At 46.5% G+C, this 25930-nt stretch overlaps 1 protein-coding gene across 1 annotated transcript in view; it reads right to left on the bottom strand.

Annotated features, from left to right (window-relative positions):
• Positions 1 to 25930, bottom strand: part of PSTPIP1 (proline-serine-threonine phosphatase interacting protein 1) — a 54223-nt gene that overhangs the window by 12357 nt on the left and 15936 nt on the right. Inside the window, exons 2-6 of the mRNA XM_080665989.1 lie at positions 20465 to 20565; positions 19455 to 19529; positions 3457 to 3491; positions 3122 to 3228; positions 630 to 692 (exon numbers count right to left, since the gene is read on the bottom strand). Coding sequence (XP_080522115.1) covers positions 630 to 692; positions 3122 to 3228; positions 3457 to 3491; positions 19455 to 19529; positions 20465 to 20565 — 381 coding nt within the window. The remainder of the gene's footprint in view (positions 1 to 629; positions 693 to 3121; positions 3229 to 3456; positions 3492 to 19454; positions 19530 to 20464; positions 20566 to 25930) is intronic.

Raw genomic sequence — 25930 nt, 5'->3', positions numbered from 1 at the left:
GAGGTATGCAAGGGTGTGACTTGTGGGGGCCCAGAGTGAGGCTCCCTGAGCCCAGTCTCCCTTCTTCTTGTTGGGGGCTATGGATGGAGAGGGGGCCTCCTCCCCAGGGACAGGGATCTGGAGGTCCAGAATAAAAGAGAGAGGGAATCTTGTTCCCAGACCCCTACCCACTGGGGACATTGTAGCCCTGCCCAAGGCCCCAGCCTTTTCAAAGGGGAGGCCACATTAAACCACCAATAAGTCCCTGAAAATACCATGCATCCTCATGATACTAGTAGTCTCTGCACATGCTATCCCCTCTCGTGGAGCCTTTTTCTCCTCACCCAGTATCCTAAGAGACACAGCTCAGGAGTCCCTTCTCCCTCCACCCTTGGAGTCTGCAGCTGACAGGATGGATCACACTGTGGGCCACTGTCTGGGACTGACCACCTGCCCATCCATCAAGAGTCTCCCATGAGCAGTGCCGGGGCTGATGCATGTGGGGCTTTGGTACCCAGCGCAGCCCCGAGCACGTGGATGTTCCTGGATAAAGATCTGAGGCAAGCCCTCTCCCAGGTGCCCATCCCAGGTCTCCTGGGGTCTACACCTTGGGCTCTGCATCCTTCACGGCCCAAGAGCCTTGCACCCACCTCCATGACCTTCTTGTAGAGTGACAGCTTGCTCTTCTGGACACGGTCCATGACAGCCTCGTACTGCAGGGGACATGAAGCTCTTAGTGGGGGGCTGTGGCCTCTGGACAGTCCCCTAAGCCAAAAGAATTGGGCTTCCCTGGGATCAGGTGTACCATCTTTCCCCCTTCCCCAGCTCTGAAAGGCATAATGACAGGATGTCCTCCCTCTCCCATTGCCTGTTCTTTCACAATTGCTGCTCAGCACAGAAAGCTAGAGAACCCCAGGACATGTGTATGCCCACCGTGTCCTCTCATTGGCTGCAGACTCGAGCCAGGACTTGGTCTCTAGCTGGAGAATATCCAACTTACATGTGTATACACACACACACACACACACACACACACACACACACACACACACTCCTCACTCACAAGCCTCTGCACCCACTCACAGCTGTCATACACTGTGTACACGCTTTAGTTCTACATGGCACCCATGCAGAAGTACACACTAACAGGCCCCCATGCTCCTACTGCTCCCACTGCTCCCATTGCTCCCACTGCTCCTACTTGCACACACAGGCCTTCACATACACACTCACAGAATGCCCATAGACACCATGCACAAGTATACACAAACAAACTCCCATGTTCCCCTTATACAGATCTATTCACACTTAGTCATGGCCCCACTCAGGTACACAGGCCATTGCACCCTCAACTCTCCTCCCAGGCAGCTTGTTCAAATAGAGAAGACAAAACTCAGCCTAGACAGAGAATTGGTATACGCTATGAGAAGAATCGGAAATGAAATGACCCTCATGTTGGGGCTGGAGCCATTTTGTGTCTGAGGTCACAGTAGGGCCTGTGCCAGTGGAGAGACCTCAGGCAAGTCACCTGGTCACATACAAACACACTGAGACACATGAATATGCTCATAGGTGTGCACACATGTGTGCCTACACCCCCCCCACACACACATACAGACCCACATACACACATGCCCAGGCATTTGCACACACATGCCCACGCAGGCTTCCCCTAACACTATATCACAGCTCTCAACTTGTGGAGGTTCAGGCCGATCTGGGGAAGGTGTTGGTCTGTCCAAAACAGCTTTTGCAAACATATAGACTTTCTGGCCACAGGAGAGCTTAAAATAGCCAGCCTGGGGCCTCACTGTCACAGCAAGTGCTCTGCATGCTCTACAGGCAAGTCCCCTCTCCAAGAGGTCACCTGTTCCAGCATCTCAAGGTAGGACAGGCTTCTGAAGCTAGCTTTGGGGACCCACTGTCTGCTCAGGAACCCAAATTTAGAATCCCAAAAGCCTGAGACCCTGCCTGGCCAGATGGGCAGACAGAGAGTGCAGCCACACTGAATTTCTGTGGCCAGAGCCACTAATTGGAGCTGGTGCCCTATCTGTGAAGACTAATGGGGGCCTGGTCTGGATCCCCAAAGCTTAGGCAGTGGGCATAAGTGTCCCATCTTATAAGAAGAAAACTGAGGCACAGAGAGGGGAAGTAGCTGGATAACGACACCCAAGCCCAGCCTAGCCCCAACAATAAGCTGACACCTTTTTCTCCTTTACAGTTCAGTTGTATGGACTTTTCCATTTTCATTTTTTTTTGATATTTCACAAGAATCCTTTCTCTCCAAGTAAGAAATGTTTGTGTGTGCTGATGTCTCCTTCCCTGTCCAGAGCACCACCCTTATCACTAAGACCCTAGAACCTGAGCATGTGTCCTCACTTGTCCTCCCAGCAGTATGCTCAGCCAATCAGTCTCAAGTTTGGGAGGGGACTCTGGGACACAGAGATCACCAAGCTCACCTCCCACCCCACCACTGCAGCTTTCCTGACACATAGCCTTCAACCTCTGCTTGCATACCTCCCGTGATGAGAGCCTCACTTCCTTTCCATGCAGTTCCTCCATCTAGGAACAGCCATGCCCTACACCTGGGTGAGAAGTATTGTGGGTGCTAAAGTAAGCATGACACCCCCTACTCCCAGCAGGCTCTGTTTGCCCTCTCAGCCTTGGGCAGCCCTGTAGAGTGGCCAGTGACTGGCTCTAGGTCTGCTTTTCTTCCAGAAAAACAGCTTGGATCCTTGGGCTCAGGACCAGTCTTTGGGTGACTCCCCAATTTAGTTTGCTTTCTTTGGATAACTCCAAGCTGTCACTGTCCCTCTATAGTCTGCTGTGGTAGGATGGTCAACAAGACCAATATCTTCTCCTCTTTCTGATGGCTCAGGGAAGGACCCCCAGGGGGGCTCCTAGGCCTATGAGCTGAGCTCTTCCCTTTTTTCTTCAAATCACACTCACCCACAAACCTGGGGTACTGCCCCCCTACTCTTCGGGCTCTCTGGCCCCAGGGACTTTATTTTGGTGGGAAGGCCTTAGGTCACTCACTCACATACACTGACCTAGGGTCCATCTCCCACCACCTTCAGAGTGAGGATCGCTACCTCCCACTTGGGGTCTTGGTGATGGAGGAACACCCCAGCACCTGCTTTACCTTTTTCCTCTGCTCCTTCTGCCTCTCTCGGAAGTCCTCAAGGCTGCGGAGCTCCTCACGCAGGGCAAGGGCCAGCTGTATGTGGGAGTTTCCAATGTCTTCCATTTCTGAGGGCAGAGTATAGACGTTGGTCTCTCACATCAGACCAGATGGGTGTCAGCCATATACACATTCACCCCACCTAAGCTAGCTTCTGTCGTCCCAAATCCTCTGTTAGTCCCACAGACCTGTGTGCAGCTTAGACTCCTCTCCTGGCCAGAATCCATCCACCTCTGTTTATGTTCCCAGAAGGTCCTGTTACCCTACAGCCTGGGCAGAAGATAGTTGGGACTTACGCTGCTTCAGGGAGTCAAAGGAGGCCCTCAGGGAGCTGCAAAACAGAGAGGCCAGGGTCAGCAGGAGGATAATGCAGTGGAACCTGAAGTCCAGGGACTTTATTTTGGTGGGAAGGCCCTAGGTCACTCATTCACATACACTGATCTAGACCCAAGGGAGCTGGGATTTCTAGAAGGCAAATCTCTTTCTTTGGAAATTATAAAGCAATCAAATCTCCCCACTGGGGCAGAATGCTCCTGGCTTCTGCATGTCCTCAGGGCCCCTTTCTTCCCTCCTTGGAGCCCCTCTCCTGGCTGAGGTAGGAGAAGGCAGGGTTTAGACCTGGATTTAGGCAGGTGGCCTGGAGGATATTTTGGGGGAAGCTGGATGGGAGGGGGCAAGCAGGGAAGGGGTGAAGGAGGAGAGAAATGGGGGGAGGGCAACAGGGAGAACAGGATGTTCAGATGAGGACAGTGGGAGGCTATTTCTGGCCCCTGGCTGCGGTGGCTCAGTGAACACTGGTGACACCTTTGAGGGGGACCTAGGAGGTAAGATAAGGAGTTTACTTTATGGAGTGCTGAACCTGAGGTGCCTGAGAGAAACCAGAAGAAGGAGTCCTGAGGCATCAGGGTGGGCAGCAGGGAGAGCAGGAAGAGAAGAGGCTGGCATCGGGCATGGAAGGTAGGGGAAGACACCAGAGGGTAGGGGTTGCCAGATGGAGCAAATAAAAATACAGGACTGCAGAGGGAGAGAAAAATGGCGGCGGAATAGACAGACGTGTTCCGAGCCTTGTCCCGGAGCAGAAAGAAAGAACAGCTGAGGGTCGCACTAGGAGTGTTTGTTGGCAAGTTGGGGGACAGCTGAACTCCAGAAGAAGGTGGGAGACTGCTAGACGGGGTTCCCCTGACCTGGCAGCTCCCACTGCGGCTGGGTCCCCTCCCGGAGCTGCGGGCTTGGACGCGGAGTCTGCGCCATCTGGAACCGGAAAGTGGAGCTTATCGGAAGCCTGAGAATCCACAACTGCAGCACCCACGGAACAGCTGCGAGCCCCAGAACAACGCTCCCCAATTGGAGCAAACGAACGGGTTCAGAGGAGCTGTACACTCCACCATGGAAAGGTCAGATTTCGCCTGGGATAAGGTGAGGTCTCTGGTCCCAGCGCGAGAGAGAAATGCGCGTTTTGCGGGAGCTGGAGGACCAGGGAAGTCTGTGCCTAGAAAAATCGGTGGCTGTTGGGGCTGGCGTGATCTGTGAATGTGGAAGGGGGTCTTCAGAGCTGCTAACAGAAAAGCTCTCTAAAAAGCAACCCATTTTGATCTGATGTGCAGGGATACCCTAAGAATTTCAGGGGTGTGCCGGCTGCCTAGACTTACGCGCAGCCCCGGAGTTCGCACACTTGGGCTTTTTCCTCTTCAAATCCTTGCTTCTGATTACTAAGCCCAATACATAAGATCACCCAGTTGGGGACACCCTGGGAGACTGCAGGGGAAAGTTGTTTTTCTGGAACCTGGGGATTGGAGCGGGGAGTGACCATCGGAGAGCCAGCTCTGAGGCAGCCCACTCCCACAAACTGGTAGTGAGTGCCACAGGGAAAGAAGGCTCTAACACGGACTAGAGAGGCCATAGATAAACCCGGAAGTCAATCCAGAAACACTGCCACCCAGCGGCTGAATCACAAATTGACTCTTGTGTAATCAAAAATAAAGGAATACGAATTAAGTAAGACACACCGCCTGCTTAAAATCAGGACTGGCTTACATCACTGAAGAGCAGTGGAACACAGGGAACTGCAATACTGTCCGGACTGAGAAACAGGCATGCCAAACAGAACAACAGAGAAAGTGAATGACCTTCACTACTCCACATTTTCTTTTTATTTTTAATTTTTTTATTTTCATTTTTTGCATCTTTTACTCAAGAAACTAATTTTTTTCTTTTTTCCTCACTTGATTTTACCTTTTTAATTATTACATTTTTATTTTCAATCCGTATTATTACTACTGCTATTTTATCTTTTTTTTTTTTAAGTGTCATTTTATTTTCTCTTCATTTTGTTTTGGGATTAATGTTCTACATTCTATTTTTATCTTTCCTTTAGCATCACTTTACTCTATCTCAACTCTACCTTTATGCCATCACTCTCTTCCTCATTTTTCCCTTTTCGGTGTCCTGTTTATCTTACCCCTTTCCTGCTTTAGAGTTTCCCTATTCTTTCTGTTTACCCCCGTTAAAATTTTACCCTACTTATATATCCAATCGCCAATCCCCTGCTCCAAGTCCATACACACCTCTCTCTTCGCTGTCTTAACTACCCAAAAATTGTTTTTCTCTCTGTCCTTTTGTTGTTGTTCGCTTGAATGTAGATTATATCGAATTTTTATGTTTTTTTGTGAGATTGTTTTGCTTATTCTTCTTTTGTTTATTTTTTGTTTGTTTAGTGCTTCTGTTTTCCCTTGCCTCACTCAATATTAGTTGGTGTTGTAGTTTGTATTAATCCCCAGGTACTTGTTGCTGGCATTTGCTGGGATAAGTGATTGTTCTATTGGAGTTTTATCCCCAATATATATAGTCTGTTCCCCTTTCTCTCTTAGTCTCTTTCTTGTCTCTCTTACTTTTTTTTTCTTCTTTTTTTCCCTTTTCCCAATTTCATTTTGACACTCCTTTTTTTTCCTTCTTTCTTTCTTTTTCCTCTTCTTCTTTCTCTCCTATCCCCTAATTTGCCTTTCTCTGGTGGTCACCTTTATTGGAGGTTATTAATATCGTGAATACATTTCTGTTCAGTGCCTTGTGTGTTGTACCTGGTAGTGCTGTGTTTTGTGCCTTTAAATCAACGCAGGAGAGAGAGAAGTACATAACCAGACACCCAGAGAAGAGAGACCATGGAGAGACAAAGACACAGCCCGCATATGAAAAAAAAAGCAGGCATCACCAGAAAAGGAAGTAAACAAAATGGAGGCAAGCAACCTTCCAGAAAAAGAATTCAGAGAAATGGTCATAAGGAGGCTGAAAAGAATGGAAGACAAATTCGACAATATGAGCAAGAACCAAGAGGAAATGAAGAAGAACCAAGAAGAAATGAAAAATGACATCACTGCTGTAAAGAACAAAAAGAAAGCATTAAGAGTAGACTAGAAGAAGCAGAGGACTGCATCAGTGAGCTAGAAGACAAGATGGGAAAAAATACCCAAGTAGAGCAAGTTCTAGAAAAAAAATTAAAAGGCAGGAGGAGAGCCTAAGGGAACTTTGGGACAGCATGAAACAAAACAACATCCACATAATAGGGGTTCCAGAAGGAAAGGAAGCTGAGCAAGGAATAGAAAACCTCTTTGAAGAAATAATGACAGAAAACTTCCCTGATATAGGGAAGAAAAAACCCACACAAATCCAAGAAGCTCACAGAGTCCCAAGCAAAATGAACCCCAAAAGACCGACGCCAAGGCACATTATAATTAAATTGGCAAACACCAACGACAAAGTAAGAATCTTAAAAGCAGCCAGAGAGAGACAGAAAGTTACATACAAAGGAACCCCCATCAGCCTAGCAACTGATTTCTCAACAGAAACTCATCAGGCCAGAAGGGAATGGAATGAAATATACAAAGTCATGCAAAGGAAGGGTCTGAATCCAAGAATACTGTACCCAGAAGACTATCAATCAAAATTGAAGGTGAAATCAGGAGCTTCACAGACAAAAAAGGACTAAGGGAATTTATTACCACCAAACCAGCAATGCAAGAAATGCTAAAGGGTCTGCTGTAAAAAAAAAAAAAAAAAAGAAATAGGAAGCGAAGAAGGAACACAGGTGTAAAGAATAGGAATGGCGACAAATAAGTACCTATCAATAATAACTTTAAATGTAAACGGATTAAATGCCCCAATCAAAAGACATAGGGTAATGGATTGGATAAGAAAACATGACCCATATATCTGCTATCTACAAGAAACCCACCTCAGAAAAAAAGACGCACACAGACTGAGGGTGAGGGGATGGAAAAAGGTTTTCCAGGCAAATGGAACTGAAAAAAAAGCTGGGGTAGCAATACTTATATCTGACAAATTAGGTCTCAAACTGAAGGACATAACAAGAGATAAGGAAGGCCACTTCATAATACTAAAGGGAACAATCCAACAAGAAGAAATAACTCTGGTAAACATATATGCACCCAATACAGGAGCACCCAAATACATAAAAAAACTCCTGGATGATATCAAGGGAGAGATTGACAGCAATACAATCATAGTAGGAGACTTTAATACCCCACTATCACCATTGGACAAATCCTCTAAACAAAAAATCAGCAAAGAAACATCAATCCTAAATGACTCACTAGACCAGATGGAATTAATTGACATCTTCAGAACATTTCACCCCAAAGCCACAGAATATACATTCTTCTCAAGTGCACATGGGTCATTTTCAAAGATAGACCATATGTTGGGACATAGGCAAAGTCTCTTCAAATTCAAGAAGATAGAAATCATATCAAGCATCTTCTCAGACTACAGTGGCATAAAACTGGAAATCAACTACAATAAAAACAACCCAAAGAAATCAAACACATGGAGGCTAAACAGCATGCTATTAAACCATGACTGGGTTACCAGAGAGATAAAAGAAGAAATAAAAAACATCATGGCAACAAATGACAATGAAAACACTACAATCCAAAATCTATGGGACACAGAGAAAGCATCTTGAGAGGGAAGTTCATAGCTCTACAAGCCTACTGCAAAAAACAAGAAACAATGGTAATAAATTACCTAACCCAACAACTCAAAGAGTTAGAAAAAGAGCAACAAGAAAAGCCCAGTGTAAGCAGAAGGAAGGAAATAATAAAGATCAGAGCAGAGATAAATGACATAGAGACCAAAGAAACAATACAAAAGATCAACAAAACCAAGAGCTGGTTCTTTGAAAGGATAAACAAGATTGATAAACCTCTAGCCAGGATCACCAAGAAGCAAAGAGAGAGGACCCAAATAAACAAAATCAGAAATAAAAGAGGTGAAATAACAACAGATCCCGCCGAAATACAAAGGATTGTTTAAAAATACCACGAACAACTCTATTCCAACAAACTGGACAACCTGGAGGAAATGGACATATTCCTAGAAAAATATAACCTTCCAAAACTCAATCAAGAAGAATCTAAACAGCTTAATATGCCAGTAACTATGGAAGGAATTGAAGCAGTCTTCAAAGAGCTTCCGGCAAACAAAAGCCGAGGGACAGATGGTTTCACAGGAGAGTTTTACCAAACATTCAAGGAAGAACTAAAACCTATCCTCCTCAGACTATTCCAAAAAATTCAAGAGGAAGGAACACTTCCAAGCTCCTTCTATTAAGCCAGCATCACCCTAATACCAAAACCAGATAAAGACAACACAATGAAGGAGAATTACAGGCCAATATCCCTCATGAATGTAGATGCCAAAATCCTCAACAAAATTCTAGCAAATCGGATCCAGCAGTACATCAGAAAAATCATACACCATGACCAAGTAGGGTTTATCCCAGGAATGCAAGGATGGTACAATATCCGCAAATCAATAAATGTGATACATCACATAAACAAATTGAAAGATAAAAATCACATAATCATATCAATTGATGCAGAAAAAGCATTTGACAAAATCCAACACCCTTTCTTGATAAAAACTCTCAACAAGGTGGGAATAGAAGGATCATACCTCAACATAATAAAAGCTATATATGATAAACCCACAGCTAACATCATACTCAATGGGCAAAAACTAAAACCATTTCCCCTAAGAACAGGAACAAGACAGGGATGCCCACTCTCACCACTCCTGTTTGACATAGTACTGGAAGTATTAGCCACTGCAATTAGACAAGAAGAAGAAATAAAAGGCATCCAAATTGGAAAAGAAGAAGTAAAGCTGTCCTTATTTGCAGATGACATGATATTGTACATAAAAAACCCGAAAGACTCCATCAAAAAACTAACAGACTTAATAAATGAATTCGGCAATGTAGCAGGATACAAAATTAATGCCAAGAAATCTATGGCATTTCTATACAGCAACAGTGAACTTACAGAAATAGAGACTAAAAAAGCAATCCCATTTTCCATCGCACCGAAAAAATTAAGATACTTAGGAATAAACCTAACCAAGGAGGTAAAAGACCTATACGGGGAAAACTACAGGACACTGAAAAAAGAGATAGAGGAAGATGTAAACAGATGGAAGAACATACCATGTTCATGGATTGGTAGAATCAACATCATCAAAATGTCCATACTACCCAAAGCAATCTATAGATTCAATGCACTCCACATTAAAATACCAACAGCATATTTCACAGACCTAGAAAGAACTCTCCAAAAATTAATCTCGAATAAAAAAAGACCCCGAATATCCACAGCAATCCTGAGAAAGAAGAATAAAGTCGGAGGGATCTCAATACCAGATTTCAAGCTGTATTACAAAGCCACTGTCCTCAAAACAGCCTGGTACTGGCACAAGAACAGACATATAGATCAATGGAATAGAATAGAGAATCCAGATATCGACCCAAACTAATATGCACAATTAATATTTGACAAAGGAGGCATGAGCATACAATGGAGTCAAGACAGTCTCTTCAATAAATGGTGTTGGGAAAATTGGACAGATACATGCAAAAAAATGAAAATAGATCACCAACTTACACCATACACAAAAATAAACTCAAAATGGATACAGGACTTAAATATAAGATGGGAAACCATAAAAATACTAGAGGAATCCACAGGCAAAATCTCAGACATATGCCAAAAGAACTTTTTCAGTGATACTGCCCCTAGGGCAATGGAAGCCAAAGAGAAAATAAACAAATGGGACTACATCAAAATAAAAAGCTTTTGCACAGCAAAAGAAACCATCAACAAAACAACAAGAAACCCCACTGTATGGGAGAACATATTTGCAAATGTTATCACTGATAAAGGTTTAATCTCCAACATCTACAGGCAACTTATACAACTTAATAAAAGGAAGATAAATGATCCAATAAAAAAATGGGCAACGGACCTAAATAGAATCTTTTCGAAAGAAGACAGAAGGAAGGCCAAGAGACACATGAAAACATGCTCAAAGTCACTAATTATCCGAGAGATGCAAATCAAAACGATAATGCGATACCATCTCACACCTGTCAGAATGGCTATCATCAACAAATCAACAAACGACAAGTGTTGGTGAGGAGGCGGAGAAAAAGGAACGCTCGTGCACTGCTGGTGGGAATGCAGACTGGTGCAGCCACTGTGGAGAACAGTATGGAGTTTCCTCATAAAACTGAAAATGGAACTTCCATTTGACCCAGTAATCCCACTCCTAGGAATATATCCTAAGAAACCAGAAACACCAATCAGAAAGGATATATGCACCCCTATGTTCATAGCAGCACAATTTACAATAGCTAAGATTTGGAAACAGCCTAGGTGCCCGTCAGCAGATGACTGGATCAGAAAACTATGGTACATCTACACAATGGAATACTATGCTGCCATAAAAAAGAAGGAATTACTACCATTTGTAGGCACCTGGATGGAATTAGAGAACATTATGCTAAGTGAAATAAGCCAGTCAATGAAAGAAAAATCCCACATGATCTCACTCATTTGGGGATAATGAAAAACATTATAAACTGATGAACCAAAAGATAGTTACAGAGGCAGTAAAGCATCAAACAGACTGTCTAATTACAGCGGTAAGGTTAGGGAGAGGTGGGGGAAATAATAGATCAACTGAAGGACTTGTATGCATGCATATAAGAGTAACCAATGGATGCAAAACATTGGGGGGTGAGGGCATGTATGGGAGTGGGGTAGGGGGGCAATGGTAAGATATGTACACATATAATACCTTAATAAAAATTTGAAAAGAAAATAAAAAAATAAAAATACAGGACTGCAATTAAATTTGAACTTAGATTAAACAACTAATACATTTTTAGTATGTATTCCCCATTAATATTTGAACATACTTACATTTAAAAAGCTCTTGTTATTTATCTGAAATCCAAACTTGAATGGGAGTACTGTATTTTATATGGCAGCTCTGCTGAGGGGGCTCTTACACAGAACCATGAACCAAGGTGAGGCCTAAGCAAAGATGTTGGAGCCCAGCCAGGACCCAGTTCTTTCTGCTGATAGATAATGGGGCACCATGAGACAGAGTGCTCTTTGGGTCAGAAACAGCGTGGGTGGGCAGAGTGCCCATCAGCTTTCAGAGGGGCGAGCTCCCTGTTCTGTGCAGGAGAGAGGTGATTTGGAATCCCAGTATAGGAATCCAGCAGGCCCTGAATAGGGGCTTCTGTTCTGGATTCCCACATGTAGACGCTAGAGCCAGGCAACCTGGGTTCAGTCCAGGCTCTGTGTAACCTTGGACAAGTTAATTATACTCTGTGTCTCAGTTCCTTTTTTTGTAAACTGGCAATAATAATAACACAAACAGGATGGCTGTGAGGATTAAATGAATTTATGTGTACAAAGCACCTCTGTTGGGATCCAGATATTGTTGTGCAGCCCTTTCCTGAGTCCACAACTGCACACCCCACCAGTCCTGGGGGTCTCCCAGGCCCCTGAACCTAACCTGAGCTATATCTCCAGTGTTCCATGTTAGAATTTGCTCACCCTTAGGGAAACTGAGGCCAGAGCATGGCCAGGCTTATTGGGGTAACGCAGAGGCAACAGGGACGTGTTCTGTCCTGGATGCATCTGGCAGATGCCCTTGGCCAAGCCTTTTGCAGGTCCCCTGGTGCCCATATGGCCACACAGTGTCTGCCCAGGACACTCCAGGGCTCCTGCCCTCTTGCCTGCATCTCCTAGCAATCCATGCAAGGCAGGCTTCCAGGGGACTCCTTCGTCCCATTGGACAGTCAGGGAAACTGAGGCCAAGCAGATGTAGCACCCTGGCAGGACCCACAGGGATCCAGGCTTAGAGAACTGCGAGGGTCTACTCAATGCCAGACCCCTAGTTCTAAACTAAGTGAGTTTCAAAGTGTGGTTTGCACATCAGCAGCATCAACATTATCTGGGGGTTTGTTGGAAATGCAGATTCTCAAGCTCCACCCCAGTCCTGAAGTAGAAACTCATGGTGGGGCCTAGCATATTGTGTTAAGCCTCAGGTACTGCTGATGTCCATTCAAATATGAGAGCTGCTGGCCTAAATTATTCAATCCTCACAACTCTCCTCAGGGGAATGGCCTTAAACTCTGATCTTATAGAGGATTTGGGGACCATTTGAAGTTTTTCTCTGCCCCATGAGACCCATCAAAGATGGTTTCTCTTAGCTTTTCTATCATCCCCAGGTTCTTCCCCTTTGCCATTCAGAAAAATTGTTTCCAAGATCTTGAACTCTCCTCTATTGTATCTTCATTGCATGTCAAGGGCAGGAACCCCGTGCAGACCGCTACGCTCTCCTATTAGTCACTGCTATCCTTGTGTATATCTCATTCAGATGCCCCTTTTGACTTGGCTCTCAGGATGCTCAGCCTGAGATTCTATGCTTAAACACAGCATACATTTCCAATATAAATATTTTCTTTTGTAACCTTCCCATCATGTGGCATGACCCACCTCAGGCCCCTGCTTTGGCCTCCCTACCCACTGCCTACCAGCTCACCAGGAGGCTACTGCCTCTCAGCTGATAAGAGTGGCTCCTCTCACCTCCCTTTGCTGGAAGCTGGGCCTGAAGTGAGTTGATGTCAAAGGACCCCTTCTGGTAACAGGGCCCGCCTGTCTCCCTCCAACATCTTTAGTGATGTCTTCATTCTCTGAGTTCGGAGGAAGAGAAATTATGGAAACAACGACAGCAACAACAAAACCCTCTCCTGATAGGAAAACCACAACATTTTAGGCTATGACAAGTGGGGGTGATGTGGGAATGTAATGGTATAAGTCGATCCTCCTTCAGGAGCTGTCCTTACTTGAGGTAACCACAGAGGGGCTTACAGGAAATTGGCCCCAACCCTGTCCACCTTGATTCCTCTTCATTTCCTAAACCCCTACCCTGTGCAGCTTCTGGGAGCACATGCCCAGCACACAGGATGAGCAAGTGGGGGAGGAGGTGCAGCTTTTGGGGGGAAGTGATATTGCAGCCAGAGCTCAAAGTGCAGGTAGGACTGAACAGGGAAGAGATAGGCAACAGTCAGAGCAAAGGCCTGGGAGTTGGAAGGGAGAGTCAAGGTGAGCTTTCTGCAGGGCTAGAAGCAATATTGATACACTCCTCTGCCTTCCTAATGTTGTCTTTAAAATGCATTGAAAGGGCTTATGGGTATCTCTTGAGTGTGGGGACCAGGTCTTATTTGTGCATTCTCCATTACCCAGTGGATGTTTGCTGATTTAATACGCGAAGGAGGTGAATGAGAAAAATCATTTGTTGAAGACAGGAAGAACCTCCCTTTAATGTATGTGGTTGATCCTCCAGACCCCAGTGAGGTTTCTGGCCAGTCCGAGGGCAGGACTGATGCAGAAATGCTTCATCTTCAGGCAGCAGAGGTGAGAGAGGCCAATCAGCTCTGCCCTTTTGGCTCTCGCTGAGCTATTTCTGGGGTCACTTAACTTCCTGGCTTTGTTGTCTCTGTTTGCCTCCACTAAACCTGTGCACCCCCAGCCCTCTGCCTGCCCTCCAAGGGGCTGAGAATGAGCATCTTGTGGGACCTGGGGATCTTGGCCATGGGGAGGTTAGGGGCTCTCTCTATAGGAGGAGGTGCCAGCCCCCAAGCTAAACAGTCAGGCCACCTTTCCCAGAGGGGCCAACCCCAAATATACCTCCACAAATGTCCACAACACAGACGTTACCCAGGCTGTCATTCACTCTTTCCATAAAAAGCCCTCCAGGTTGGTGTGGGAATGGGGTGATCTGATCAAAGCCAAGACCCTGATAGTTAGGTAAAGCTAGAGTGTGTGGGAGAATTTCCTGGAGGTGATAGGCATTAGAGGGTTCTAAAGGAAGGGAAGATGAAATCACCCTCAGTGTACTAGACTCTGGCTTCAGGATGGTGGGGCCCTTTATTTTATTTATTTTTAAAATTTTGAATCCCCCTGACTTAGTGTGGGGCATGGCACATAGTAGGTGCTCCATACATGCTTGCTGAATAAATGGATGGGTATGGGTACTTGGTCCATAGTTAGAGAAAGGAATAACTGAACAGTCTCACTAACCCTGGTTCATGCCATGTGATTCAAAGCAATACTTATTAAGAACCTATTGTGTGCTGGGAGCTGCATGGGGCATGGCTCTAAGGGAGGCAGCCAGTGAGCTGAGATTATTCCATTCCTGCCTCTGACTGTGCCTTGCACTTTCCCACCTCCAGCTTTTGTCCATGTCAGTCCTTTGGCAGAAAGGTGCCTCCCCTCCATTTCTACATCTCCCAGGAGGTTTCCTACCTAGTCACCCTGCTATGCCCTGCTCCTCTGGTCGCCCCAGGTTGATAGGGAGTTGGAGGTAGTGCTGGTTTGCACACACCACTCCCGGCCTGCTCTGGACCCTCCATGGCTGGGCTGTAGAGGCCCCTGCAGGTTTTGTTTCTTTCTCTCCTGCTGCAGGTTAGGCATACCCAGCCCAGGCTCCAGCTCCTCCTGGTGGGCAACAAGGCAAACCCAGACTCTATTCCCTGTTCCAGCCTGGGGCTCCCATGTTGGATGAAGGCTCCCCCTCCAGGGGCTCACAGTTTCCAGCATTCTGGGCCAGAGAAAGCTGGGCCCCAAAGAAATGGTCAAGGCTGCCCAGTCAGGCCTCTCAGCCCCAAACTAAGCACGGTGACCCCAGTTACCTGACTTACTGAACAGCCTGTGAAATTGTAAGGACCCCATATTTATTAGACATTCCCGTGGGTTGCTGCTCTCTGCTCAACATTGTGACTGCCCAGAGCAAATCTTGAAAGTGACTGACCCCTTTCATAGTCTAGAACCCAGGACTCAGAGGAGGAGTGACCATCCCAGGGTCACACATTAAATAGGGCAGGACAGACCTTGCCCTACTCAGCCTCCTATGACCACTCAGGAGATCAGGGCTGCCCAGAACATGGCCCTGGCCACTTCATAGTTCTAAACCCCTTACAAGATATTGTGTAACTCCCCATCCTTCCCACTGCCCCCGCTGGCTCCACTTTCCTTTTATGCTCTTCCTTAGTGGCTTCTTCTTCCTGTTTTAAATCCCCTGTGATTCACAGCTCCTTAGCCTGGGCTCACATCATGACCCTGCCTAGAGCACCCTTCCAACAGGAGGTACTCTCTTTTTCTGGGAAAGTTTTACTTTTACAGCTGGCCTAGGAAGCTAGGAGGCAGGCAGGGACTCCTTCCTGGTCATGCTCCCCTAACTGGGACAGACCAAAAAGGGCCCCAAGAGATTCCATTCATTCCTCACCATGTCCTGGGCCCTCCTCTGTGCCCAGCCTGTATCCAACCTCGGCCCTGCCCCTGGAAGATCCTCAGCCCATGTTCCTGTTGATCTTCACAATAGTCCACTGGATAGGGCAGATGAGAACCAAACTCAGAGAGGTTAAGCAACTTGTGCATAGTCACACAATTCACAAAAGCTGAGTGAGGACTAGAGCTCATGAATTCTTACTTTGCATTCATGTTTTTTGGTCCAATGCACAAACTGAGCATTTATCTCCTCTGGTTCATAACATTTTAAAATCTTTCTTTAGGTTTTCCCATGATTTTTCTGGATCCAGGTGGGAAACAGGAACCAGCCAGGTCCCTTCGATCTTTAGAAGACCTAGACTAGAGAGTGTTCAGGGCACTGAAATGGCTTTGGTGCTGACAGGTTTGGGGGTCACTTTTCTTTTCTTTTTTTTTAGTTATTTTACATTGAAACTTTAATGGGCACATTAGATATGTTTTATTTTTAATTTTTTTAATAAATCTTTATTCAGATTATTACAATTGTTTCTCCTTTTTCCCCCCATAGCTCCCCTCCACCAGGTTTCCACCCCACCCTTTGCCCTTACTTCCCCCACACTGTCCTCATCGATAGGTGTACGATTTTTGTCCAGTCTCTTCCTAAATCCTCCCATACCCCTTTCCCCCTGAGAATTATCAGTCCACTCCCTTTCTATGCCCCTGATTCTATTATATTCACCAGATTATTCTGTTCCTCAGGTTTTTAATTCACTTGATTTTTAGGTTCACTTGTTGATAGATATGTATTTGTTGTTCATAATTTTTATCTTTACTTTTTCTTCTTCCTCTTCTTTAAGAATACCTTTCAGCATTTCATATAATACTGGTTTGGTGGTGATGAACTCCTTTAGCTTTTTCTTGTCTGTGAAACTCTTTATCTGCCCTTCAATTCTGAATGATAGCTTTGCTGGGTAGAGTAATCTTGGTTGTAGGTTCTTGCTATTCATCACTTTGAAAATTTCTTGCCACTCCCGTCTGGCCTGCATAGTTTCTGTTGAGAAATCAGCTGACAATTGTATGGGTGCTCCCTTGTAGGTAATTAACTGTTTTTCACCATGTGGGGGAAGTTTTCAGTCACTATTTCTTCAAATAGGTTTTCAGTATCTTGCTCTCTCTCTTCTTCTGGCACCCCCATAATTCTGATGTTGGTACGCTTGAAGTTGTCCCAGAGGCTTCAACTTTTTGGATTTTTTTTTCCTTTTTGCTTTTTCAGTTGAGTGATTTTGCTTCTTTGTATTTCAATTCTTTGACTTGATTCTTGTGTTCCTCTAGTCTGTTGTTGGGTCTCTGTATAATATTTTTTATTTCAGTCAGTATATGTTTAATTTCCAGCTGGTCCTTTTTCATATCTTCAAGGGTCTCGTTATATTTGTCGGCCTTTTCTAGGATATTCTTGAAAAGCCTTATAACTGTGGTTTTGCATTCTATATCCAGTCGTTTGTTTTCCTCCATTTCTTTTGTTTGTGATCTGTTTCTTTGTTGCCACATTTTCACTGCTTCCCTGAGTTGGTAGGGTAGATTTGTGTGCTAGGTGTCCTATATGGCCCAGTGGGTCAGCCTCCCCAGTTAACCTGAGGTGGATACTCTTGGTACACCCCTTTGTGGACTGTGTGTACAGCCTTGTTGTAGTTAAGTCTTGATTGTTGTTGGTATCACTGGGAGGAATTGACCTCCTGGCCAGTTGGCTGTGAGGATCAGCTGTGGCTACGCTGGGAGAAGTTCGGTGCTGGAGACAACCTTATAGGATTAGACTTGCCAAATTGCAAAAGCCTCTGTGCTCAGCTTAGATGGGGTGGAGTCTCAGGGCGGAGCAGACAGTCTTGGCTTCCCGTCAGCCTTGCCCTTGCACACGAGTCTCCAGACCTCTGCCTTCCCCGGCTCCCGAGTCTCCACTGAGAGTCCAGATTCCCCCCCGCAAGAGCGTGGGTCCCCAGGGGCTCGCCTGGAACTGGGGCTCAGTGCAGTCAGAACTGGGGCTCAGTGCAGTCAGGAGCTTCTGACTCCCTTCCACTAGGGAAAGCCTGTGGCAAGCTCCGCAATCTTTGTGCGCACTGGTGTGCATGCCTCCAGACCTCTGCCTTCCCGGTTCCCGAGCCTCCGCCCGAGAGTCCAGATTCCCCCCTGTAAGAGCATGGGTCCCCAGGGGCTTTCCTGGAACTGGGGTTCAGTGCAGTCAGAACTGGGGTTCAGTGCAGTCAGGACCTTCCAACTCCCTTCTGCTAGGGAAAGCCTGTGGCAACTTCCGCAACCTTTGTGCGCACTGGCGCGTGCACCTCCAGACCCCTGCCCGCCGGGGTTCCCCTGGGTCTCCACTGGGTCTCTGAGTCTCCGGGTGCCTTTCTCTCTAACTGACAGTCCAGACTCCCCCTGTATGAGCCTGGGTCCACGGGGTTTCGCCCAGAACTGGGGTTCAGTGCAGTCGGAACTGGGGTTCAGTGCCGTCGGGGGCTTCCTTCCCCCTCCCGCCAGAGAAAGTCAGCCAGGGTCTCAGCTGCCCTTCCTCTCTGCGCACACAAAGACCCTTTGCCATACCTCCAATTCTCTGTGAGCCTTTCTCTTTCCTTCTAGTTATAGAATTTCCACTCAGCCAGCTTTCCTGTGGTTCTGGATGGTGTCCATTCTGTCTTTTAGTTGTAGTTTGGAAATTGTTGTGCGAGGCAGCAGTTTAGGTGCTTACCTATGCCACCATCTTGGTTTCTCCTCTGGGGTCACTTTTCTTGATCAGAGTCAGACACTCACAGGCTTGATTTCCAGGGAGCAGGGGTTGCTATGGCAGCTGCAGGCTAAGGTCAGGTCTTGGGGCTCCTGGGTAGGAGAAGGACTCATCAGAGCCCTTTTAGAACTTAGAGTCCAGTGTTTGGTCTTTCAGGCTGTCTCAGTTCTCACCCTGAAGAAGAGTTCACATTTTCCCAAGGTAGCCCCTCCACTATTAGAAAGTTCTCCTTCAGCCACTCTCAAATTATCACTCTCTCCCCATTTGTTCCTTTGCCCAGCAGTTTGCACACTGAGACCCAGTTTCCAAGGCTCAAAAAGTCTGGCTACTTCACCACAGCAGCTGCCTTTATTGCCTCTCTTCCTAGCCAGGCCTAAGCTGAGCCCCTGGACTCCTTTAATCTTTTGAGGAAGGTTGCATTATTATCCTGACTCACTGACAAGAAAACAGGCACAGAGAATGTCAGTGACTAGACCACGATTACACAACTGGTGGGTGAGGAGCTGGTAGTAGAATGCATGTGTGTCCTCACCTTGCAGCCTAGGCTGAGCCAACACTGTTGGGGGCTCAGCAGCGCATGGAAGTCCTGTCACCTGCCCCTCAGGGCTCTCAGGACTTTGGGGGAGGTTGTATGGCTATGCTGCAAGTGCCTGAGGACAGTTGGCCCCTGCCCTCCTGCCCAGGACCTTCCCACCACCCAGACCACTGGATTTTCTCCCATACACAGAATCTGACCTCTCAATACCCAAGAGAGTTGTCCTCCAGGCACCCCTGCCCTGCGAGCCACCCAGACCCTCCCTGGCCATCCCCAGTCCACCCTAATCCCTATCTAAATGCCTAGAAAGTGCCTGGCAATGGAGAAGGAAGCCCAGGGCCTGGGACCTCTTACTTGATCTCTGTCTGGCCACCTGCTTTCCGGGCAATCTGTACCAGCTCCTTCCCGTACCGCTCCTCTGCTTGGGCCCTGCAAGAACAAAACATGGTCACTGCATCTCCTCCAGTTCTGCTGGCCATGGCTCCCTTAAATGTCTGCAGATCCCTCAAAAGTCTGTGACAGGACCAGGGAAGCCACCCTCTTAGCATCTGGGAGCAGGTTGGTTTTCCAGACTCCTCCTTCAGAAATTTAAGCCCCCAGCACTTTCTCCAAATCAGGGGTGGGGAACGTCCAGCCTGTAGGCCCTATCAATTTGGTCTGGCCCTGCCAAGGCAACCGCAGAAAGGACTCAGAATTCAATAAATCTAGGAGTTTTTTTCATAGCAATATAATTTTTAAGTTGATGATTTTGTATGGCCCACGAATAATGTTATAAATATCCAAATGGCCCTTGGCAGAAAAAAGGTTCCCCACACCCATTCTAAATAAATGTCGGCCAAATACAGGTACATCTGAAGAGTCTTCATATTATTTGCTCACTTGGGGAAGGCCCACATTGGGGGAAACACAGGAAAGCCACAGTCATGACTTTTTTTTTTTAAAAAAAAGGAAAATAACTTTAATGTATGAAATGTGCTATAACGTAATATAGGAAAAGGCAATACGTTTTAAGAAAAATGGTCCACGTTTCTGAATATTTTTTATGTACTCATATTTTCAATATCAGAAAAAAAATGGTTGTTATTTTTTTACTTTTTTATTTTTATTGTTGACACTATTACAGATGTCCCCCATTTTCCCCATCCTTTGTCCACCTTCACCCACCTTGGCCTTCACCACACTGTTGTCTGTGTCCATGAGCTATACTTATATGTTCTTTGGCTAATCTCTTCACCTTCTTTATCCCCACCATTCTCTTCCTGACAGCAGCTTGGCTGGGATGGGCAGCCCCAGTCATTTTCCAGAACTAGGTATTGGGTAGCCTCCCTCCTACACCTACCCTCGCCAACCCTGTCGGTGCTCACCTCTGCCTCAGCAGCTCTTCCATGTCCTTGCACATCTTCCTGCCATCCAGCAGCCGCTGCAGCAGCATCTCGTAGCCTGTGTGGGCTGTGAAGTCCCTGCACTGTCACACAGAACATAGGTGTGTGAGAGGGCCATATTAGATAGTGCTGAGTGGGGAGCACAGCCTGGCAAGTTCCTCTCTGACCACCTCCCCTTCTGCCTCTATCTCCCTCAATCAAAAGCTCTTAAGATTCAGGACCTGGCTTCACACAGGTACACAGGAGGCACCCCCCTCTCCCCACTGCTCCACATGTAAAGATACCAGGTACGTAAATGAGACCTACCTGGAATCAGAGCTTATAGTCCAGGAGACAACACCTCCCTAATATAGGACAGCCATGGGAAGAGCCACTACCAAGGCCCCATGATGACAGCCTTTACAGGGTCCCCTGAACTGCTTGCTCCTGTCAGTTTCATTAACCCTATTATCTCAGCTGTGTAAGTATGAAAACTGAGTCACAGTTGGGTGAAGTATGCCCAGGGTGACACAGCTTGAAAGTCATCTGGGTCAAGTCCATGCTCTTAACCTCACAGGGGTCCTCAAACTTTTTAACAGGGGGCCAGTTCACTGTCCCTCAGACCATTGGAGGGCCGGACTATAGTTTTAAAAAAAAACTATGAACAAATTCCTATGCGCACTGCGGGCCCGGGACGAGTTAGCTGCTAAGCAGGACAGGCAGCGGCACCTGGCAGGCCGGATAAATGTCCTCAGCGGGCCGCATGTGGCCCGCGGGCTGTAGTTTGAGGACCCCTGCATATGGCCTCTGCACTATATGGGCTGTCTGTGTGGGCTCAGGTAATCCTCTCATGCCCAACAAGTAAGGTAGGCTCTGAAGGTGACTTAAGTCAGGGCTGGGCACATCGACACACATTTAGAACACAGGTAGGACAAGGAGACTTAGGGCACATCTAGCACGCCTAGCATATTTGGCACAAAACTAGGACACCTGGTTCACCCCAGGTCCACCTCTTAACCAGGGCAGTTGGGGAAGCACGTCTTGGAGAATTCAAGACACAGCTCCTATTTTACCTCCCACCCAGCACTTGCTGTCTGTTTCTGAGTCATCTAATTCTTTGTTCTCATCCCTGGAGTGGACTCTGAACTTCTGGTGTAGGAAGTTGGGGAGGGAGGTCGTACTCAAGGACTAGGAAGGGACAGAAGTTCTCCTAAGACATCTTTAGGTCTAGGGAGTGGGTCTGGGGTCAGGCTGCCCCCTCAAAGCTCACTGGGCACCTGACTGCCAAGGGAAGGAGCTCCATTCAGGAGGAGGTGGTGAAATGTCATACTGAAAACAGAGGCTTTTATGTCTCTGGCCCCAACATCCATTCATATTATATATATGTTTTATTGTTGAGAGTATTACAGATGTCCTACCCTTTATTCCCCTCCCTGTTGCCCTCCTCCACCCAGATCCCATGCTACCCCAGGCCTTGACTACCTTATTGTCTGTGTCCTTGGATAATACATATTTGCATATAAGTCTTTGGTTAATCTCTTCACACTACCCTGCCCCTTTCCCTCAGAGATTCATTACTCTATTCCTTGTTTCCATGCCTCTGATTCTATTTTATTCACCAGTTTATTTTATCCATTAGATTCTTTGTTCATTTATTTTGATTTTAGATTCAATTGTTGATAGATATGTATTTATTGCCATTTTATTGTTCATATTTTTAGTTTCCTCTTCCTCCTCCTCCTCCTTCTTGAAGACCCTTCAACATTTCATGTAATACTGGTTTAGTGGTGATGAACGCATTTAGCTTTTTGTTGTCTGTGAAGTTCTTTATTTGACTTTCAATTCTAAATGATAGGTTTGCTGGGTAGAGTAATCTTGGTTGTAGGTCCTTACTTTGCATCACTTTGAATATTTCTTCCCAGTCCCTTCTGGCCTGCATAGTTTTTGTTGAGAAATCAGCTGACAGTTGTATGGGTGCTCCCTTGTAGGTAACTGACTGCTTTTCTCTTGCTGCTTTTAAGATTCTCTCTTTGTCTTTGGCATTTTAATTATGATGTGTCTTAATGTGGGCTTCGTTGGGTTCATCTTGTTTGGGACTATCTGTGCTTCTTGGACTTGTATGTCTTTCTTTCACCAGGTAGGGGAAGTTTTTTATCATTATTTCTTTAAATAGGTTTTCAATTTCTTCCTTCCACTCTTCTCCTTCTGGTACCCCCATGATGTGAATGTTGGTATGCTTGAAGTTGTCCCAGAGGCTCCTTACACTATTTTTATGTTCTTGGATTCTTTTTCTTTTTGCTCTTCTGATTGGGTGTTTTTTGCTTCCTCATATTCCAAATCACTGATTTGATTCTTGGCATCCTCTACTCTACTTTTGATATCCTGTAAATTATTCTTCATCTCAGTTAGTGTATCCTTCATTTCTGACTGGTCCTTTTTCATGTCTTTGATGTTCTCACTATTTCCTTGAAATTCTCACTAAGTTCCTTGACATTCTCACTAAGTCCCTTGAAGCTCCCATTACTTTCCTTGAGCAACCTTATAATCATTGTTTTGAGCTCTGTATCTAGTAATTTGCTTGCCTCCACTTCATTTAGGTCTTTTTTTCCAGAGATTTCTTTTGTTCTTTCATTTGTGACATATTTCTTTGTCTCTGCATTTTGGCTGCTTCCCTGTGTTTGCTTCTATGTATTAAGTAGAACTGGTATGTGTCCTGGAACTGGTACTATGGACTTTGTGGTAGGTGTCCTATAGGGCCCGGTGGCTCAGCCTTCCCAGTCCCACCTGAGCTGGGCACTCTAGGTATGCATTGTCCTGTTGTAGTTGAGCCTTGATTGCTGTTGGCATCATGGGGAGGAATTGACCCCCAGGCCAATTGGCTATGAGGACCAGCATGTCTACAGTGGGAGAGCAGCAGTGCAAGAGATACCCCTATGGAGCAGGACTGGCTTCAGTGGGGCTTTGGCACTTACTAAGTCCATCCTTTGAGTATGTCACTCATAAATGTGGTAGAGTTGTAATCTGGTGTGGTCTGAAGCTGTCCACTGGGTGCCTTGGCTCTGGGGCTTTCCAGGAGGTGCAAAGTCAGTCACTGCCTATGCCCTGCCTGGAGCCAACCTGCAGATGGCTGCTATTTGTCTTGGGTTTGCAGGTGCCCAGAGACCAAGCTGTGCACCTTAGCAAGCTGTTGCTAGTACTGGGCCTGGGGCCACTTATTGAGAGGTATGAGACACACTGAGTCCAGCTGATGCTTGTTTGAGAGATTTTAGGAAAGTCTGAAGCCTGAGCAAGAATAGGCCATTTGTATGGAAAAGCCACTATAAACAGTTTGGGTGGGGCTGCAAATTGGGTGGGGTGGGATCTCAGGGAATCATCAAGGTGGGTTGAACAGTATGGATCAGATTGATAGAGACTCAGATATGGTCTGCCAGTCAGCTCTGTTGGGGGGAGGTACCAACACTTTTGTCTGGGAGAAAGCTGCCCCCAAGTTCTTGCCCTCATGCCACACAAGTTAGTTCCTCCCTGTATGTCCCTGGATCCTTTCAAGCTGCTACCCTAGTGCTGGACCTTAGAGTTTGAGTACGTCTGTGCACTAGCCCTTTAAGAGGAATTGCCTGGGAGTCCAGCAGTCTCCATGTCACTCAGCCACAATCTCCACTGGTTTTTACAGCCTGAAGTTATGGGGATTTCTCTTCCCAACACTGGAACCCTGGGCTGGGGATCTGGCGTGGGGCTGGGACCCCTTGCTCCTCATGGGGGGCCTCTGTGGCTAAAATATCCCTCCCAATTAAAAACATGCCACATGTGGGTGTTGGACCAGCCTGTTCCACACCTCCACCCCATCCTACCAGACTCGGTGTGGTTTCGTCTTTAGTTCTTCAGCTGTAGGGCTTCCATTCAGCCAGATTTGAGGTGGTTATGAATGAAAGTTGTTCTATATTTTATTTATAGTTTTGATGTGGTTTGGGGAGGCAGTAAATACCAGCATTTACCTTGGTTTCTTGTCTACACATCAATTCTTGAGGAAAGGTCCCAAACCCTTGAGGGCACTCAGCCAGGTAATTGCAAATCAGGTCAAGATTTAGCACCTAGTGTCTTTTTTTCTTTCTTCAAAGACCCCAAGATAGCCTCAGAAACTGGGAAAAAGAGCTCCATTTCTCTGATCTCACAGACCATATTCCCATCTCTCAGAGCTCAGAGAATCAAGGAAGCTTCCACACACACTTGGAGGTGGAAGTTTACTGTTTTAAAGTCAAAGCTGGGGAAGGTCAGATGTAGTAGGAAATGGGAGAGGTGGCCCTAGTTATGCTAACTGGCCCTGTGTCAAACCCAGCTCACACTCAACAAACTCAAAATAGTGGTATCTTTAGGCCTGTAGTAATTAGGACCCCAAGCTTATTCTTTCTTCCACATTCCCAGAAATTCCTTAGGCCTAGGCTCCACTACCCACAGGTTGACAAGCAGGGTGTCTGGACCTTGATTGGCCATTCAGGGCACCAGCAGAAAGAAGTTGTACTCCCAAGCCCTCTGCAGTCCTATTCTGGGGTCAGGGACAGCTTAAGTGTCCAGGCTGATGTTTCTGGGCTAAGCTGGGCCAGACTTCCATTTCTGTGGCTTTCATGGACAGCCATTTGCCCACTAACCAGCCAGAAGACTGTGGCTTCTTGCCCCCCAGTCTCTGTCCTCCCTCTGGACCCACAGGGCAGAAGGAAAATGAATCTGGAGGACTCCTGCCCTTTCTCCATGAGGAGGTCACTCTAAGCTGACATCAGCATTCAGGTCTGAACTCCACAGATCACCATGAGGGAGGCATCTTGTCCAGTGCACTCTCCCCAATTCTTGGGGAAACTGAGGTCCAAAGAAGTGAAGGGCCTAGCTGAGATCACACAGACAGAAGTAGGACAAGGGACCTATTATTACTCCACGATGTGTCTGGGAGAGATGGCAAGGAGTTGAACAGTGAACTCTGACAGGATTTCAGCCCTGCAATAAGACACTCTCCCCTTTCTTGCCAGTCCATGCTCAACTTGACTCTCCATAGGAATCCCTGTCCTTATTCTCAGAGTAGAAAGAGAAGCAAAACCAAACCTACATTGACTGTTCTGGTGGAAGCAGAAGGCAGTGAGGGGTCTTGCAGGCTGAGTACCCAGGAGCTCATGTCCCCAAAGTGCCACAGGCTCCAGAATCTTGTTCATCGTCTGCTCGGAGCCAGAGGCGAGGCACTAGCATGTGGTACTAGCAGGTGGTACTACCATCACAAATGACTAGCCCGTTCTAAGGGAGTGCCTGACTCCCCAGGAGCTGCAACCTCCCCGAGACTGCACCCTCAGCCACCTCCTCAAGGGGGTGAGTTCTGATTCATTGTTCAGAGCTGGGAAGTATGCTATTGAGGAAAGAAATGTACCAATCATTCAATCAGTTAATCAGTTGGTTCTCCAGGTCCACAGTATAAGACCCAGCACCAGATCA

The sequence above is a fragment of the Plecotus auritus genome, assembly GCF_963455305.1.
Source record: "Plecotus auritus genome assembly, chromosome: 1".
Taxonomy (NCBI): domain Eukaryota; kingdom Metazoa; phylum Chordata; class Mammalia; order Chiroptera; family Vespertilionidae; genus Plecotus; species Plecotus auritus.
Note: the sequence above shows the minus strand (reverse complement) of the source record. Positions and strands in the feature narration are given on the sequence as shown.